Below are 18,390 nucleotides of genomic sequence, written 5' to 3' on the forward strand. Positions count from 1 at the left end.
GTTTTTTTTTTAACTATTAATTTTTTTCAGTCCCGTCACGAAATTTCCTTGGAAATACCCTAAAAAAAATTCCCTGAAAATTTTAGTCCTTAATATTAACATTAAGAACTGGACCAAGGCCTGTAAAAATTTTCCATAGAAAATACACTACAATCGTAATTTTTTATCTTTAAATTCCTATAGATCAGAGGTATTTTATGGCATCGCTTTGACTTTAGACGCATGTTTCTCAGAATTGTTCACTCTACAAAAGTTCCAGTGCAGCAAAGTCGTAATTCACACCAGAGAGGTGGTACGGGGCTCTAAACCTGATTATTCCATGAAATTCGCATTTTTTTGTATATATATTTCGTAAATGACAAGAGCTATAGAAAAAATGTTTATCAGAAACTTGTAAGAAATTTTATTTCCTACAAAAAAGGTCCAAGGTCAAAATCGCTATCATTAATACTTCTCGAGATATTCAGCTTTTTAAGTAAGGCTTTATAGAATTTTCATAGATATTATGTAATAAAAAATCTATGAAAATTCCATACAGCCTTACTTAAAAAGCTGAATATCTCGATAGTTAAAAAAAAAACACCCTAATATGTATATATTTCATCATTATACTCTGTATCAACAGGTTGCAAGAGTATAAAAATTAAGAAAATCATCTCCTCCGATGAGGCTCACTTTCATCTGAGTGGTGCGGTAATTAAACAAGAATGTCGCTTCTGGTGCCAAAAAATTCACAAATTAATCATGAACAACAATTACATTAACCCAAATTGACAGTTTGGTGTGAGTTTTAGTCTGGTGGAATCATCGGTCCGTACTTCTTTCGAAATGAAACTAGTAACATTGTTACTGTCAATGGAGAGCGGTATAGAGAGATGATAATCATTTTTTTTATGACCGCAATTGTAAGAAATTTATCTTGATATCATCTGGTTCCAACAAGACGGGGCTACGTGCCGCACAACACGCGCAAAACGGAATTTTAGCGAGAAATGTTGGAAGATTCGCTAATTTCAAGAAATTGTGAAAATTGTTGCCTCCAATGAGTTGTGATTTAACACCATTAGACTACATTTTTTGGGGTTAATTGAAGTCATTGGTCATCAGCAATAAACTAGGCTCTCTTCAAGCCTTAGAAGTCAATATTGAATGGGATATGCAAGACATACGACTTCATTTGGTGGCAAAAGTACTCGAAAATTGAGTTCATCGAATTCGTTCCTGCAAAAAAAAAGCAGTGGAGGCCATTTTAATGATGTTATATTCAGCAATTAATTGTATCGATTGTACTTCACATTAAATAAAAAACGTTTGAATTTCCCTAACAATTAGTGTGTGTGTTTTTTAAAGAAATCTTATGGCTGTTATTGGAAGACCCCGTGTCTTTTCGGGTGAATTGGACTGATTTCAACGGATTACAACCATTCGGAGGACAACCGATTGAACTACGGTGTATAAAGTTGTATCCATGTTTCTTCCCAATGGAAGTCAGATGGTCCTGTAAAAGTCGAACAGGTTTGTATTTTCGGTTAATGTTCAAATACCTGGCAGCCATTGTCCAAAATTTTTTTCTGGTCTTTCTGCTGTATTTCTGTTGATACGACAACAAAAAATGGAACAATACAGTGCTTTGTCGTTGAAGATGCTGCTGCAGATTTGCTAGAACAGCGAGTCATTGCTAAGTATCCAAAGATGTACTTTCCAGAAGCAAATCATATGTTAAACAAATGTTAGTCCTTTGATATCACTAAATTGAAAAAAATATTTATCGGTTTGATATTATTCTTGCTAACGTTAAGTTTCGAAGAGGATTAAAGATTATTTGTTATTGGTGGAATCTGACCGAAAGTCAACCCACATAAGAACGACTGACACAGTGCCTTTTGTAACACGAGTATTTTACAAACAACCATAAGCTGACAAGAAAACTACTTGAGCATGAATATACATATGTACATACATAGCAACTATCACCCGTAGTATTTTCTTAACTCATAATTGTTACAAATATACATACATATTTCAATTTGTAAGAGTGTCCATACGTTGTACTACTCATTGTTTTCAACAGTTGTACTCCGGAAAGCAGTTCGCAAATTTATTATTCAAACATTTATCCTTACCTTTTGTCTTTCTCAAAAATTTTGCAGAGGCATCACCAATAAACTGCAACTCACTCGCACATATTTTGTGTATGTATGTATATGCTTGCTCATTTTGCCGAGGCAATTTAATCCGTAACTTCATTTCAACTGTTGAAACGGAAAATTATTTTACTACTTCCTGTTCGCTTCGTTTTTGCTCGTCCATAGTGATTATTTGTGAATTGTGAAACAAATGAAAGTAGAAAGTTACTGCAATTCGTTTTTTGGCCTTTAGCCGTTTAATGCCGGTTACTGGCATTTTTTGTTTCCCCTTTTTTTAGGCTTGTAGGTACCTCCAACGATGCTCATTCAATGAGATATTTGATAAATTTATATTGACGCAATTTCTTTTTGTTCGTCCTTCTTTTAACAAATGAAATAATTTTTGAAGGTTTAACTTCTCTTTTGGATAAGCCACGAAGGGCGTAACAATAGTTTGAAGCTGGGCATTTTATCATGTCCCGTTTAGCACCAACCCTTTTCTTATTTATTGTGCGGATTTCGTTAATCTAAAATTGACATCGAATGTCGGATGTTTGGTGAGAAGTGAATTGAATGAGTGAACCCATGGCATTAGTATTTTACGATTGAACTAAAAAACTGAAATTTGAATGATTAATTTTATTTATCCATCGTGAGCGAATATTATGAAAAGATTAAATATTTAAAAATTTAAAAAAAAATTAGCAAAGTGTAGTATGTATGGACTTCCGAAGAGGTGCACCACGAATTATCTGAGTTGTCGGCAATGATCAAGATTTTTTCGAGGGGGAATTTCAGAATTAAGAGGATAGTTGAAGTTCATGGCTTGTCCTGTCCTTCATTTATATAACTTTAGTATTTCGCCATGCTCCCACCACTAGAGGAAATTTCATAATACATATGTTTAAAACTGTACCTTATTGATTTAAAGCATATTTCGCCGATATTTCCTGCATCATTTCTAAGAAAGCTTAACACTCTCTCTGCAAAAATCAATTGCATCCACCCACTTATCGAACTTAATGGGACGAAGGAGTACAGTTGAAGTCTTAATTCACCGTCAACGGGCCTGGTTCCAATTTACGGACCTGTCAAAAGACCCGTTATTAACAGAACATAACATATATCTTTTAATACGCCGACAGCATTCGATACCTTACCGACTTGAAGTTTTCGGAAATGGCTAAATGCAAACAGATACTAAACATCGTTCACAAAGAGGGTTAAATTATTTGATTTTTCAAAATTCCTGCGGAAGCAGTTTTGTTAATTTAACAGTTGTTTGATCCGCGTATCCGTCTGCCCGTGCGAGCTGTAACTTGAGAAAAAATTGGCATATGTTGTAGATGGAATATCGGAAAACTATAAAATGCCATAACTAAGCATTTCTTCTGCACCGCTTACGCGAAGAGCCGAGTTTACAACAGCGCGCCAATCGATTTTCTGTTTCGCTATTTGGGCGCCAATTGGAGATTCCAAACGTAGCCAGGTCCTTCTCCACCTGGTTTTCTCAACAAAATGCAGGTATTTCTCTTCTTCTGTTCCCCCGGCGGGTACTGCGTCGAATACTTGCAGAGCTGGAGTGTTTTCATTCATTCGAACGACATCACCTAGCCATCGTAGTCACTGTCTCTTATAATACTTCACTGTACCATGTCAATTTCGTCTTACGTCTCGTACAGCTCAGCGTTCCATCGAATGCTATATTCGCCGTTTCCAACACGCAGAACATTTCTCTCGAAAACTCATAACGTCGACGCATCAAATGTTGTCATTGTCCATGCCTCTGCACCAAAAAACAGGACGGGAATAATGCGTGACTTATATATTAGTTTAGTCTTTGTTCGTCGAGAGAGGACTTTATCTCTCAATTGTCTACTCAGTTCGAAGCAGCACCTGTTGGCAAGAGTTATTCTGCGTTGGGTTTCGAGGCTGCCATTATTGTCGATGTTAATACTGGCTACCTGATAGCCGAAATTATCTACGACTTCGAAGTTATGACTGTCAACAATGACGCGCGAACCAACTCGCGAGTGTGACGACTGTTTCTTTGATTACAGGAGATATTGTCCTTCGTTCACTACTAGACGCATTTGCTTCGTTTCCTTATCCAGTTTGGTGAAAGCAGAACTTACGGTGCGGGTGTTGAGGCCAATGATAGCAAAATCATCGTGACAAGTAGCAAGAGTAAGAAATGTTTGGTTGCACCCTTTTTTACTTGATAATATTGCCAACACTTGAAGGTATTTAGCCAACTTGCAAGAATCTATTGCAAAGAGTATGTTGTTCGGTTACACACAAACTTAGGCCTTCCTTACATGATTACTATTGCTAATATTAGAGTAAGTATGCATAAATTAAGCCTAAACTAAGTAATTTCATCGAGATTAATGATGGGGTACTTGGTTTATCATCTACCTAAAATATCTGTCAGAATAATTGCGCTTTACCTCTAATTTTTCTTCGATATTAATTGGAAAATATGTTGGCCCTTAAATGGAAGGTCCTTGTGCAAAAGTACTTCTCTTGCAATTCAAAGAACTCAACACTAACTCCAAACTTTCTTTTTCTGAAAACATTTTAGAAAGTTTCTTTGGAAAAGACGAAATACAAAATTTACTCACCACTGCTTATACGCTGACTTTAGAGATATTATCTATTGGTATATAATATTTAAAAATCTGTCAACACAAACTAAGAATTACACGCACATCTTTCATCAAGGAATCTTCCACCATAGCATAGAAATGCTTCAGGTTTTTAACTGTCGTGATTTTTTCTTTATATAAAATGATGTAAAATAAAAAACAAATATAAATATAAATACCTCTTGTTTGCCTCAGGTTTCACTTTTTTTATATATCCATATTTGTTTTTCACTCTGAGCGTCCAGTTTTACATTAAACCGCAACAGAGAAATTTTTATATTTTCATATTAATTCTTCACTTCCATGGCTTTCGGTTGGCAGTTGTCAATTGCGAATGCACTAAATGGTACATCACGGTTCACTCAACTGTGGTTGACAGTTTTATTGCAATTATACATGGAAAATAAAAACAAATAAAAATTGAATTGTGCCCTGCAGGCAAAAGGCGCGTTGTAAAGTATATATTTTACAACCAGGTGGCAAGAAACCTACGTCCGACTAGTCAACCAGCCATATTTTTCCTACACAATGGACATGTGAATCAGTATAATATCTATATGTATATCTACCATGTTATGTTACGAGATATTAACAGCCAAATTTCTGTCAATAAATATATGAATTTTATTCTAGTTCAAAAGAAACATACAAATTCTTCAGTTACAGTCGAAAGCCATATCAACTTTAATTTGTACCATGGAAAGGGGATGGCACAAAAGGCTACAATTGTATGGAACATACCCCACATGTTCTATGGAAGAAGGAATTTAAGGCTTGTGATCTCACATGATATGAAGTATTTGGATTATTCCATATAAAAGATGTTACTTTAAAATAATTTCCCAAATCTCTGTATTATCTATTAGGTGCGCAACAAAGTCCTCGCTGTTCGTCAATAGATGGCTGCAACAGTTAGTGGTGATCGATTTTGATATATCGAAAACTTGTCATATATTTTTGGTTGTGCGAATATGTTCAATTTTGCCAAATAATCATCATTTTCGGGAAGTGTTGATTATCTTTCAGTGAAAGAAATCGGCGGTTAAGGCACATCGGAAATACCAAGAAGTTTATGGAGGTGTTGTTCCAAGTGAAGCAACGTGCCGTGATTGATTTACTTACTTACATATATTACATTATTGCTAAACTTATTATTATCCAAAGTCTAGAAGAAAGAAGACTCTATCGTAATGGTTTAATTGGAAATATTTTTATATTTACCTAATTGGCGATGACATCGATATCACTGGCCATAACAATTGCGCCGTTAGCACTGCTCTCTCCAGACTGTACAAGGAAGCTAAGCAAATGGGTCTGGCAGTGAACAAGGGCAAGACGAAATATCTCCTGTCATCAAACAAACAGTCGTAGCACTCGCGGCTTGACTCTCTCGTCACTGTTCACAGTCATAACTTCGAAGTCGTAGGTAATTTCGTATATTTGGGAACCAGCATTAACACCAACAACAATGCCAGCATCGGAATCCAAAGCAGAATGACTCATGCCAATAGATGCTACTACGGACTGATTAGGCAATTGAGAAGTAAAGTCCTCTCTCGATGTATAAAGGCATAGATGATAACACATCAGCTAAAGATTTAGACGATGGACGGACACAGCGGCTATGGATGACGAGACGAATTCATATTTCGATGAATGTCTGTCCTTTCGTCCGTCCTAAGACCAGGCATCGCCACGCCCATTGTCCTATTTGGAAACTGGTTTCTGCAAAGCCTTTTTATATCTTCTTGGATGTGATATTTAATGTCTCTAAAGCATTTATTTAGTAAGTCATCGCACTTTTAGTAATATTCAACATATCCCTTATATGGGGAGAGGGCTTGGTTTTTACTTTTTTCACACCGTCGGTTTACTAAAAATGTTTGTACAGGGTCCGAACAGGGCACTCGAAGTGTAACCAATAAAAAAACCATTAATTCGGTTTGGAAAATTATTTTTATTTATTTTAAAGTACAAAATGTGTGAAAATAATCATTAATTCAGGACCAATTCACTTTTGCTCGATATGACCACCTTTTGCCTTAACTATGGCCTTGAGACGGCCAAAAAACGATTCGCAAGCTGCCCGAATGTGATTTTCCGGTATTTTGGCCCACTCACGGACAATGGCTTTCTTCAGCATCTCGAGACTGGTGTATTTTTTACTTTTTACCTTGCTCTCCAAAATGGCCAAGAGAGAATAATCCATTGGATTCGCATCTGGTAAATTCAAGAGCCATTGTGTGGTCGTAATGAAGTTCGGAACGTTGTTTTTCAGTCATTCTTGGTTCACTCGCGTTTTGTGAGACGGTGCTGAGTCTTGTTGAAACGTCCATAGTTTGCGACCGAAATGTTTGTTTGTCCACGGCTTCAAAGCAGCCTCCAGAACACTTTCCCGATAATATGTCGTATTTACTTTGACGCCAGGCTCGAAGAAAACAATTGGAGAGCGCCCATCTGCGGTGACAGCGGCCCAAACCATTATTTGTGGCGGGTGTTGCCTCCTGGTGGCCAACCGATGACTTAGATTCTCGTATGAACGGTCGGTCAAGTAAACCCTATCGTTTTGAGAGTTTACGAATTGCTCAATTGGAAAAATTTTTTCGTCAGAAAACACAATGTTCGGAATTTGATCGCTTTCGGCCAAGCGAAGCAACTGCTTCGCTCTCTCAAGTCTTACTTGTTGCTGCTTCGGTGGGAATCATGGGCCTTTTGGAACTTGTAAGGCTTGACCTTGAGCTCATTTTTCAATATGCGTCGGATGCGGCGGTCGGATATTTTCAGTTCTTTAGCCATTTGATTGGCACTTCGTCGTGGATTTCGCTCAAGTCGCTTCTTCACTTTCCGAACCATATCACGTGACGTTGCAGTCTTTTGATGACCACCTCCATGGCGTTTTGCGATGCTACCAGTATCATTGTAACGAGTTATGGTGCGATAAACAAAAACTTTATTCACATTGAGGTGTTTGAGCTCACGCACAATTGCTGGCTGTGATTTTCCAGCCAAATATAAAGCAATCACACTATTATATTTGAATTCCATAGCTGATCAATTTCTTTTTGCGTTCACTTTTGGCAAAACACTTTTGTACACTTATGAACAATACTCCGAACTGTCATTCAGCAAATTCATAAACAGCTGATTCCAGTGCGACAGCTGCGCGAACGGTCTGAAGTTCGTTACACTTCGAGTGCCGGACCGGACGGTATATTAAACCTGTGAAAGGGTGGGGCCACGCGCACTTTTTCAAAATTTTCAAACCACAAGTGGCCCTACTTAATTTGTTGTACCAAATAAAAGTTTTATATGAAATTGCGCAGTTTAGTTTTTCCCGGTATAGGCCTTGGATCAACGGCTTGTTGTGGATGTACCAATTACGACCACCTACAATCGTCGATTCGTCGATATCACAATAAGATATACGAATATTTGGGTAATCTTACACACCAAATTTGGTTGGAATGAGTCGAGTTAGTTCCTGAGATATAGGAATTCGCCTTACGGTGGGCGGTGCAACGTTCATTGGTTTCTATGTAGCCTTTAAGCACGAACTTAAATATGAAAATGTGTTTTACATGGACTAATTTCTGAGATATAGAGTTTTCCATAAAAGTGGGCGGCTCCATATCATTGATGCGCGTGGTTATTATTTTCCATTCCGCCATTTTTACCTTGACATATGTACGAGTATATAAGGAGATGGTAGAAGCACTTTTTTCAGAAAGTTTGGTTCACTTAGATTTAGTAGTTTTGAATATATAAGTACTGATCTTGTACAAGCAACTCATATTATACACAGACAGACGGACTGGTGAAATCAATATACATATACATTACAATAACTCACCCTTTAGCAACATGTGGAAAGAGTCTAAAGTGGAATGTGTAACAAATAAATGTATAACAGCTCAGTCTTAAGAAATAAAAGTATCATTGCAAGCATGTTTGCAAGCCAAATAATTATTATTTTCAATCTTTTTCATGGTGTTTTTTGAATGAAAAAACTACTACCCCTGACTTCTTTTGTCAAAAAAATTAAATTTTATTTTCAGTCGTTAAAGGTAAATCAAAAATATTCAATAATTCAAACATTTCTCAAGGTAAATAATTTCAATTCAAGGGATGTGCCACTTTATATTGAAAAATGCTTAATCTTCATCAATTAGGAAACACATAATAAGATAATGCAGTTTTCACAGCATCCACTTGAACGTCTTGCGAGCCGATTTGGTATACGCTTAACAATATGTCGTCAAACTCATAGCGATCAAGTGATGGAACGCATTGGGAAGCGTGAAATTGTCGGCTACGGCTGGAATGGCTCGCCTTGCTATCATGACCGCTTAGATTATCCGATGCCAGCAGTGCGTTTCCGGGAACCTGACCCTGAGATATGTGCGTTGCGCGAGAAAGAAACCGGCGATTGGCGGAAGTTGTCCATAGACGAAAAGAAGCAACTTTATCGTTACAGCTTCCGTAAAACATTTGCGGAAATGAAGGCTCCTACTTCCGATTGGAAGTTTTCTCTAGGCGCAGCTTTGATTGCAGTGTCGATTGGTATATGGCTATCACAATCTTATGCTCATGGCATTTATCCAGAATATCCTGAAACATTCGAAGAAAAACGTCGTAGTGCACAATTAAAGAGAATGATTGCGCTGGAGGTTAATCCCGTTACTGGATTAGCTTCCAAATGGGATTACGAAAAGGACCGCTGGAAGTAAATTGTTTTGGTAAATGTATACTTTAGGTCCGCCAACGAAGGAGGCCGCGAAAATTACCATTTTTAATCGTCTTATTTTGACGTGAAGATAAGAACCATTGTTTTATTGCTTACCATATTATGGAATGATTGGAGAATGCTTTCACTTACGAATCTCAAATTAAAAACATTCTATCGAATATAGTCAAAAGTGTTTCATTTGTTCAATAATTTTGAAACTTTAACAGCGTAAGTCCTTTACTTTTTAAAGTCTGTATCATATATGTATGGGATTATCTAATTGCCTAACTGCAGTTTTTCCTCGTACTGAATGTAAAATTACGCCAAGGCACAAGTACTTCTCATGTGATACAGCGCGATTTTCTAATAATATAAACTAAAATCCTAAAACTTTTTAAAAAAATTAAAAATTTTCAATTTTATTCGGTTTTTAGTATGGGGCTCCACTTCAACTTAGACCTTCTTACTTGTTTTCCAGTAATAGTTCGCTATTATTAATTATGCAGGACTAATACGTCTGGTTTTACCTCCTTTTTTATTATCATAATCTACCTTTGGGATTTGGGAATATTTATTACGTGGGTAAATATGTAAATATATTTATGTGCATATGAATATATTTCTTATTCTCAAAAATGCATCTAAATATACATATTGTAACCTAAAATGCAAAATAACGTAACATCACTTTTCGTAAGTTTGCAGGCGTAGGAAAAACGATATAACAGAAACCACTGATTTTGAAACAAAGTTTGAGTATTGGTTATAAAATGGTTATATATTAGTTATGTATATCTGTTAATGGAAGCTGAAAATTGTACGCTACATAATCATGAATCATTAATCGAAAGCAATAAAAAGCTCAATTTCGATTTTGTTGATGATACGTTGTTTTGCATTTTAGGTGACGATATGTAGGACATACATTGTGCATCGTACGCACAGTGCACACACTGAGCCAGCTAGGAAACACAATAAATGTGTACTGTGCATTGTAGGTAGAGCATAGCGAGGCATCAAACTAATCAGGAAATATACAGTTTACAGATATTCCATTCTGAGCTCGAACCAGACAGAAAACATGAAAAACAAGGCATTACCCAGATATTGAATGATTTCCTAATGGAAATTGTGTTATTAGAGTAAGGCTTTTGCAACATAATCCAAATGTAAAATTGTGCCTCCACTTTTGGAAAGTTGAGTATGACAGCTCATTTATGTTTGCCGTCATTTATGTAGTAGTGTGTTGACAACCCAAAAAAAAAACAAATTGACAGTTTACAGTTTAGGGTTAGAGTGTCTTTATTATTGAACTATATTTCAAAAATAAAGAAAACATGGATTCGGATTTTTCGAGCTAAATCATCTTGAGCGATAAAGTGTTTATCACCTTGATGGGTTTGTTAGTCGACTTTATTCAATAAATTCAGACAGTAAAAATCGAAGAATTCACTTTTAGAGTCTCACAAAAAGACGCGGTTCTCAAATACTAATGAATATTTTGATGTGAAATTTAGCATAGATGTCACTAACAGTACTACCAACTTACAAAAAAAAATACCGATTCAAAAAACACAAGAAGTATAAATTGAAAATTCACCTTTCAATTTCACCACAGTATATTAGTATTGAAGTATATAAGTATTGTATATATATAAGTATAAGATATGGCGCTGGATGTTCAGAAATGCGTTGCAATAGGTACTGATGGTTGGGAGATCGCAGAGCCGTAAAGTAAATGCAAAAATAAGTTACAAACACTGAGATGATACCATGTTTTTCTCATAGATAGCGAAGGCTTTACCCGCTCTATGTTGATAGCCTCCCTTAGCTAAGAAACGTAAGACCGAAGACAATCGATGATCTAAAGAAATAGATTACGATCTTGAAGAACTTGCATTTCTCCCTAGAACGCCGAGAACATACGTAACGACCGCCTTATTTAAGCGTTAGTTTTTAATAAACCTGTTTTGGAAAAATAATTTTAATAAAAATTAACTATGTATTTCTATGGATTCTTGAACTGTACATTGTTTCGTCCTCATCAAAAGGGTTGCTCATGTCCATCAGTGATTTTCTGTGAATTTTTAGAATCACTGATCTACTACAACAATCCCACTATTACGCTTGATTTAAAGGAGGAGATTCAGAAAAGTCATGAAAAAAATGTGTGTTGACAGCCGTGGAGACCATTTGCCCGATGTGTTATTTCATAATTGACCCTATTCTATGTACTTTATGGTTCCATAAAAGAATTGCAATCGAAAGACTAAAAACTATGTTTTCTATTTAATTCCAATCTTGCGTTAATTTTGGGACACCCTTTAGTTTGTAACCAGTTGTTTTGCCTACAGGGTATGAATTAATTCTCACGTTTTTTACGAATTTATTTGTTTACTTTGACCTACTGATTTAGTTTATACCCAACAAAAAATGCAGATAAAAGCGGCAAAAATAATCACAACAAAAGAACAGGTAAACAACATGAAGCACAATAGTTTACTAACAACGAAAAGATAGAAATAACAAATGAGTGCAAATATACTTCGCGCTATCACTATCGTGTGCATGGGCATGTGCGCTTTAAGTATTTTTCGATAAGGAGTTAAGTTTACACGCAAATTTTCAAAGAAATATTTTTAGAATTTTAAGTGCAGACATACTTTACATACATACATACTTGTATGTATGTAATTACACTCAGCACATTTATTCGTTCACTCCTAATTTTACACTTCAACGGCTATTGAGCGTGAAGTAAGTATATCAGGGAATCGTGAAACGTGGTCAAGATGTTTCTTTGGAAATGCCAAAGCTAATACCAGAATTATATTACTATGAGCAAAAAAAATAAGACTTTGTTTACACTTGCACCAACGTTTTTTCCATTACTCGAAACAGTTGTTAAAGTCAATTTCCGGAATAGCCTTCAGTGCGCGGCGCAATTCACTTCTAATGTGACTGAAAACCCTTTCCCCGGAGAGGTCATTTGAGTTTCTTGAATAGTCAGAACTCACACGGAGCTAAATCAGGCGAATACGGTGGTTGTGGCACGATATTGATTGAAAATTTGGCGAAAAAGTCACGAGGAATCAATTCAGTATGGGACGGTGCATTATCGCGGTCCAAAAATCAAGAGTTGTCGGCCCATAATTCCGGCCTCTTCTTATGAATAGCTTCGCGCAAACTACGCACAACACTCAAGTAGTACTCCTTGTTGACAGTTTGGCCGGTCGGCAGAAATTCGAAGTGCACCACACCTCGATAAACGAAAAAAACTGGCAACATAACCTAGAGTTTTGACCTGCTTTTGATGTTGTTTTTTCGGCTTCCACTCGCCTTTGCCACGATATTCGGCTGATTGATCGTCTCATTGCCAGTAATAATACTTTTCATGACATCATTGTAGTCTCAAAGTGTTTCACAGACGTTAAAACGACGCTGTTTTTCGAAAAAAATTAGTGACTTTGGAACCACTTTTTTCGTACCAAATGATCTCTCAAAATGGTTTTTACTGATCTTTCCGATATTCTAACGATGCCAGTAAGATCTCTCACTGTTAATCGTCGATTCTCAAGCAGCGATTCCTTTATTTTATTGACCCGTTGATCATCAGTTAATGTTGAATAATTTGTGCCTAATTTTTGCCCTTTCCAACATTCTGAGAGTTTCAGCATCAGAAATTTGATCCCAGACACAAAATTTAATGACACTGCTTTCATGAATAACACCGCTCTTCGTAAGAATGGCCGAATGCACTTTATTTACTTCAGAAAGATAAGCGTATACCAAACACTAATGATTATTTTGATGTGACATTTGGCACAGATGTGGAAAAAAAAATATTTCGGTGAATGGGTTTGCGCGCGAAATTTAAAATAAAAAGTCTTACTATTTTACCACAGTAGTATTTGGAGAAGAAAAGTTTGAGGACAATCGCAGAACTCTTGTACACTCCTGTCAAAATATGGAGAAACTGGTAAGTCGGGATATGATCATCATCATAGTATCCTCACACCAAGAGAAAAACGCTAGTAGCTTCTGTGGTCTCCAATTAGAAAAATTTGCCAAGTAAGCAGTCAAATTAGCTCTACACCATTGTGCCAGAACATGCAAGAGTCAATGAATAAAAAAAGCTGTCCGCAAACAAGTTGGAATTGGCTGCAAAATGCTGGTTATCATGAAAGAGCTGCTCGCTGGGAGACATTAATTTCTGGTGTAAACAAAGAACAAGAGACTAGACTTCGGTAAGCTTCACTTCGATAAGCCGTGGTCGTTTTGGGAGAACGTCTTATTCAGGGATGATTCAAAGTTTAATATTTAATGGTCCACCAAGAATCTGGAATAGCTGGAGGGTGAATGTCCGCAGCAGGAGCTGTATGAATGGTTTGTATCGACTAAAAAATGGAAAGGCCTAAGTTCGGGTGTAACCGAAAAATTTATTCTCAAGCAACTTGCATCGATCAAAGCCGGGCAAATATCTTCAGAATATTTTGCATCATATTAACTCAACGGTAAAAGACTGTCTTAGGGTTATTATTATATTTTACTTCCCGTGGGCAAAAATTATACCAAAATCGTCCTCAAATGAGATATATGTACATATGTACATATGTGATATGAACTCATCCAAAGAGACTAAATTTAATATATTGACTTCATTTGGAAAACGTCAATCAAAAGATCGAAATTAGGTTTAGATCAAGACCAATTTATATTGAGCGCCAAGCTAATATAAATAATAGGTCAACGGTTCAAAGTCAGGTGGTAGGAATTAGGGTCATATTGGGGATAGAAAAATGATAGGGCTGATTGCATTAATTTTTGACATTACTCAAATACTTGCGAACATATCTTCAAGCAAGTTTATAAATCGAAAATCATTATATGTAGTAAGTGGAAGTGGGGTAATTCGTGTATATGGTAGAAGGTAAACCTGAAGTTTGAAAATTCTATATGAGGTAAATGGGGTTTAAGGGATCGGATAAATATAAATCAACCCATTTTTGACACAAGGGTATATTATTATCAAAGAAACATTTTTTCAAAATTCGATACAAAGTTGGTAGTAGGGACTAGGGTCCACATATTCGGCATCTGGGGACTGTGGTGCTACTTAACTATTTGCAAGAAATTAGGATGAAGTGAACACATTTTCTATATTTTTCCATACAAGCAATTAACTATTTGCTTTCAGAGCCAACGCATTCGAGTTTTTGACCTGAAATTGATGATATAACATACAAATACGCCACCGTGAAAAAACACCGCAAAAGCGCCTTAACAGCACGGACTAATAATGGGTTGTCAAAAAAGTCTTGCGGTATTTTTATTGAATTTTTTTTTATTGAAATTGAAATGAATCTTTGATGACTCATGCCCAGCTCTTGACCGATGCTACGGCTGCTACTCTGCCGGTCTCTTTCGACCAATTCAGCGATTTTATCGCAATTTTCGACGACAGGCCTTCCGGAGCGTGGCGCATCTTCGACCACCTCTGCACCAGAACGAAAACGTTGAAACCATCGTTGTGCGGTGGAAATGGAAACTGTATCGGATCCATAAACTGCACAAATTTTATTGGCGGCTTGAGATGCATTTTTGCCTTTATCGAAGTAGTACTGTAAAATATGCCGTATTTTCTCTTTTTTTTTTGCTTCATGTTTGCGACGCTATAGCTCACGAATGACTTAAAAGAAACGACAATCAATCAAACACGTGTTAGCGCGTGAAATGAGCTTTCCAAAAAGGTATAGCATGACCCGATGTGACGAATAAAAATAAAATACCGCAAGACTTTTTTGACAACCTATACGTTTTCCTGCACGGTTCACTATTGATAAGTACTTACATATTTGCGGATAGGAAGCCAACCATGGCACTTACTCAACTTTTTTATCAGCAAAGCATCATCATTAAACAGTACAATTTCACACCTGTCTGTGAATCAACTTAGCAAACCGCTTTGTCTCATGTACTACATACTTGTAATTGTATGTAGATCTGTTTATGTGCAATCTACTTCTATAAAACTTAGGAAATATTTTTAAAGCAAAGCCCCATTGCGAGTAAATCATAAAGTGAATAAACTCTAATTACGCAGTAGAGGTGAGTGGGCACAAATGCACCGAAACCCCCACTTTAAGGGGGTCATCCCTTGTGACGGGCTCAAAACATCGATTTTTTTATTTTTCATAAAGTGTGTAGTAAAGTGATTTTTAAAAATTCGAGGTCGTTTTAAAGGTACAGCAGTAGCTGTTCGGCTCTTCTTTAATCGATCTTGAAACTTTAAGGGAGTAGTCTGATAACTTATGCCTATTTTCATGACTTCTTTGGAGGGTGGTTTTTTATAGGAAAATAAAAATTAATTATCTTGAATATTTAGAGTGTTTTACATATCGAAAATTAAAAAAAAAAAAATTATTTGAAAAAAATTTAATACTTTATTACTATTATTATTGTCACTCGAAATTGGAACCTCAAAAAAATGCAAGTGGGTGGCCCGGGTGATTTTGGCTCTTGATGTTATCTGAAATCAAATATTCTTGATTATTCTTAGTCTATAGAAATGTCATTCTGGTCGGAACTAATGAAGTTAAATTGCAAGGGTAAATAACAAAATGGCGGACTTAGTTAGGGGTGAAAAAAAAATTCTCGTTAGTACCGACGCGTGCTATAAGTGTGTAGAACAGCCTGTTTAAATTTGAAAGCAATCGGTTCAGTAGCAAAAAAGTTAGGACACGGGCCGACCAGACAAACAATGTTTTGCGAAAAACGCGTTTAAAGTTCAACAACTCCGAGAGAGAGGACTCCGAGGCGCTCTAGGAAACTCGTTATAACTCCCGAAAAATTTCGAATTTCTGTCTCAAATTTTCACAGTATATTCTCAAGACATTGTACTTTCAAATTACGCAAAAAAAAATATTTTCGATTTTTGAGACCAAGTTAACAGACTACTACCTTAAAAGCGTTTTTTTCACGAACACTCAGCGCATTTTAGCGCCTGAAATGAACTGTTATCAATCAAATATTCCCAAAATTGAGGTTTTTTATAGCAAAAGCAATAACAAAACCACAAAATTCGAAACTTGTTTTTTCAAATGTCTACCAAAGTCAAATTTTAGGCATATTCATTTGATAATAGTTCATTCCTTCCTTTAGGCTTACAGATTAAAACGCCGCTAATTGTTTAGTTTCGAATAAGCCAATCAGTCGGAATCGTGGAGGAAGCGCGAAACATTTTTTCAAGGCGGGGCTGTTCAGAGCCCTGTAACTCATGTTCTATAAACTCATACTGTCTTTATATATGCTAATAAATGACAATCAACTTAAAGCTCTATCTCTTTACTGATCGGAGAAAAAAGTCCCTAAAAACAGGCCGTCATATTAGTTGACCCCCTTTAATGTGGAACCACAACGCCACCTCCGTCACGTACACCCATACACACTTGTTTGACAACGAATAGAAAAAATGTAACGCAATAACTTAATAATCGCAGTCAGTTGAGTCAGAAAGTGATAACAAAGCAAAGCAAAGTATTGCACTTTTTTATCTGGATCTGATAGGTTTATCTATTGATAAGTATTTAAAGCACTAGCACATAAGAGGAGCGCACCTTCGTTATCATTTATATTAAACATATGTTCATGTTTTATTATTATTATTATTATTCACTGCTCGCCTTTTCTAAGTGTCTGTTATTGTCATTTCACCCTTCCCGTCATAAAATCTAAGTCGATCCGGTTAATCAATTTTACTGAGATCTAACTGTTTTGCTCTATCTCAATTAATTGTTAAAAATAGAGGAAACCCCTTATGGTCGAAGTCTACAACCCTCCCAATTGATGCTAGAGGCTAACTCTGCTGCTAGAGACTGCTAACAACACGATTACCAAAATGGGCGCTCAAATGATCGTCGTCAATATGAAATTTTGCAGAACGCGCCATCTTGTTGAAACCAAAGATGGCTTTAAGATTAGGTTTCTCCAAAAATTGTCTGGATTGTTTAAATTTATTCCCATATAGTAAATGAATTGAATTCCAACCATCCTGAGAGTTCAAAAATGTCTTTATCCGAAAACTGTAATGCTACGTTCGATATCAGAAATAGTTCAGTATATCTACAATTTTGCTAACGGTATATCGAAATATGGAAAGGGAGAATTGAATTGAGGTAAAAGCAATTCAACCTCAGAACAACCTAACTCATTTATACACTCGTGGCCACGCTAAACTTACCACTCAAAATTTGCTAGTGTTGTGCATATTTGACAATGCTTTATAGCGGTACTTTTTGCGGTATAGACATTTTTTATTTAGAATTAAGTTAATGACATTTATCAAAAATATTAAAAATTAAAAACAAAACACATTCAACTATAGGCAAATGAAATGAAAGTTAGTAAGCTTTACAAAATGAGCTCGAAATATAAGAAACTGACATGCGATAAAGAAATGATATTTTTTATTTTTTAAATTTAATTTCATTTACACAATATTTGAAATAACTGTTTTATTTTCTTTTTTTTATTGAAACACGAAGTTTAGTCGCTGAGTTTATATCAATAACATAGAAATACTAAACTTCAATCAAGTAGTCGAATTGAAAACCGTAATAGGGGCTGTCATTGTTGTTGTATACCCTGTTTTGGGGAAAGTAACAAGTTCGCTTTCATCAAAGTCACTTACCGGAAGGTCCAGGAAACGAGCAGTTTCGATTGGTTGGAGAGGGGTTATGTGAGTTGGGATTGTCGGGCATGCAAAGAGGCGATTAGTATCGTGTGAGCACTCGTTACATGCAGGACATAAGTTGAGTACGTCGAGGTCTGCTCTGGATAGGTAGCAGGTTAATACAGTACTCAGAAGGAGGCTGCGATAGGGTCACTCTTG

The 18,390-nt window shown here is 36.3% G+C and overlaps 2 protein-coding genes across 2 annotated transcripts in view; both read left to right on the plus strand.

Annotated features, from left to right (window-relative positions):
- Positions 1 to 18,390, plus strand: part of LOC126759960 (uncharacterized) — a 410,786-nt gene that overhangs the window by 202,335 nt on the left and 190,061 nt on the right. The window lies entirely within an intron of this gene.
- LOC126759993 (cytochrome c oxidase subunit 4 isoform 1, mitochondrial-like) lies at positions 8,837 to 9,501 on the plus strand. The gene is made up of 2 exons (XM_050475306.1): positions 8,837 to 8,877; positions 8,944 to 9,501. The coding sequence occupies exon 2, from the start codon at positions 8,962 to 8,964 to the stop codon at positions 9,499 to 9,501; it is 540 nt and encodes a 179-aa protein (XP_050331263.1). The 5' UTR covers positions 8,837 to 8,877; positions 8,944 to 8,961.

The sequence above is a fragment of the Bactrocera neohumeralis genome, chromosome 5, assembly GCF_024586455.1.
Source record: "Bactrocera neohumeralis isolate Rockhampton chromosome 5, APGP_CSIRO_Bneo_wtdbg2-racon-allhic-juicebox.fasta_v2, whole genome shotgun sequence".
Classification (NCBI taxonomy): Eukaryota; Metazoa; Arthropoda; class Insecta; order Diptera; family Tephritidae; genus Bactrocera; species Bactrocera neohumeralis.

Bases quoted from the DNA above. Each gene is read 5' to 3' on its own strand.
- LOC126759993 (XM_050475306.1), top strand. From the start codon at position 8,962: ATGCAGTTTTCACAGCATCCACTTGAACGTCTTGCGAGCCGATTTGGT.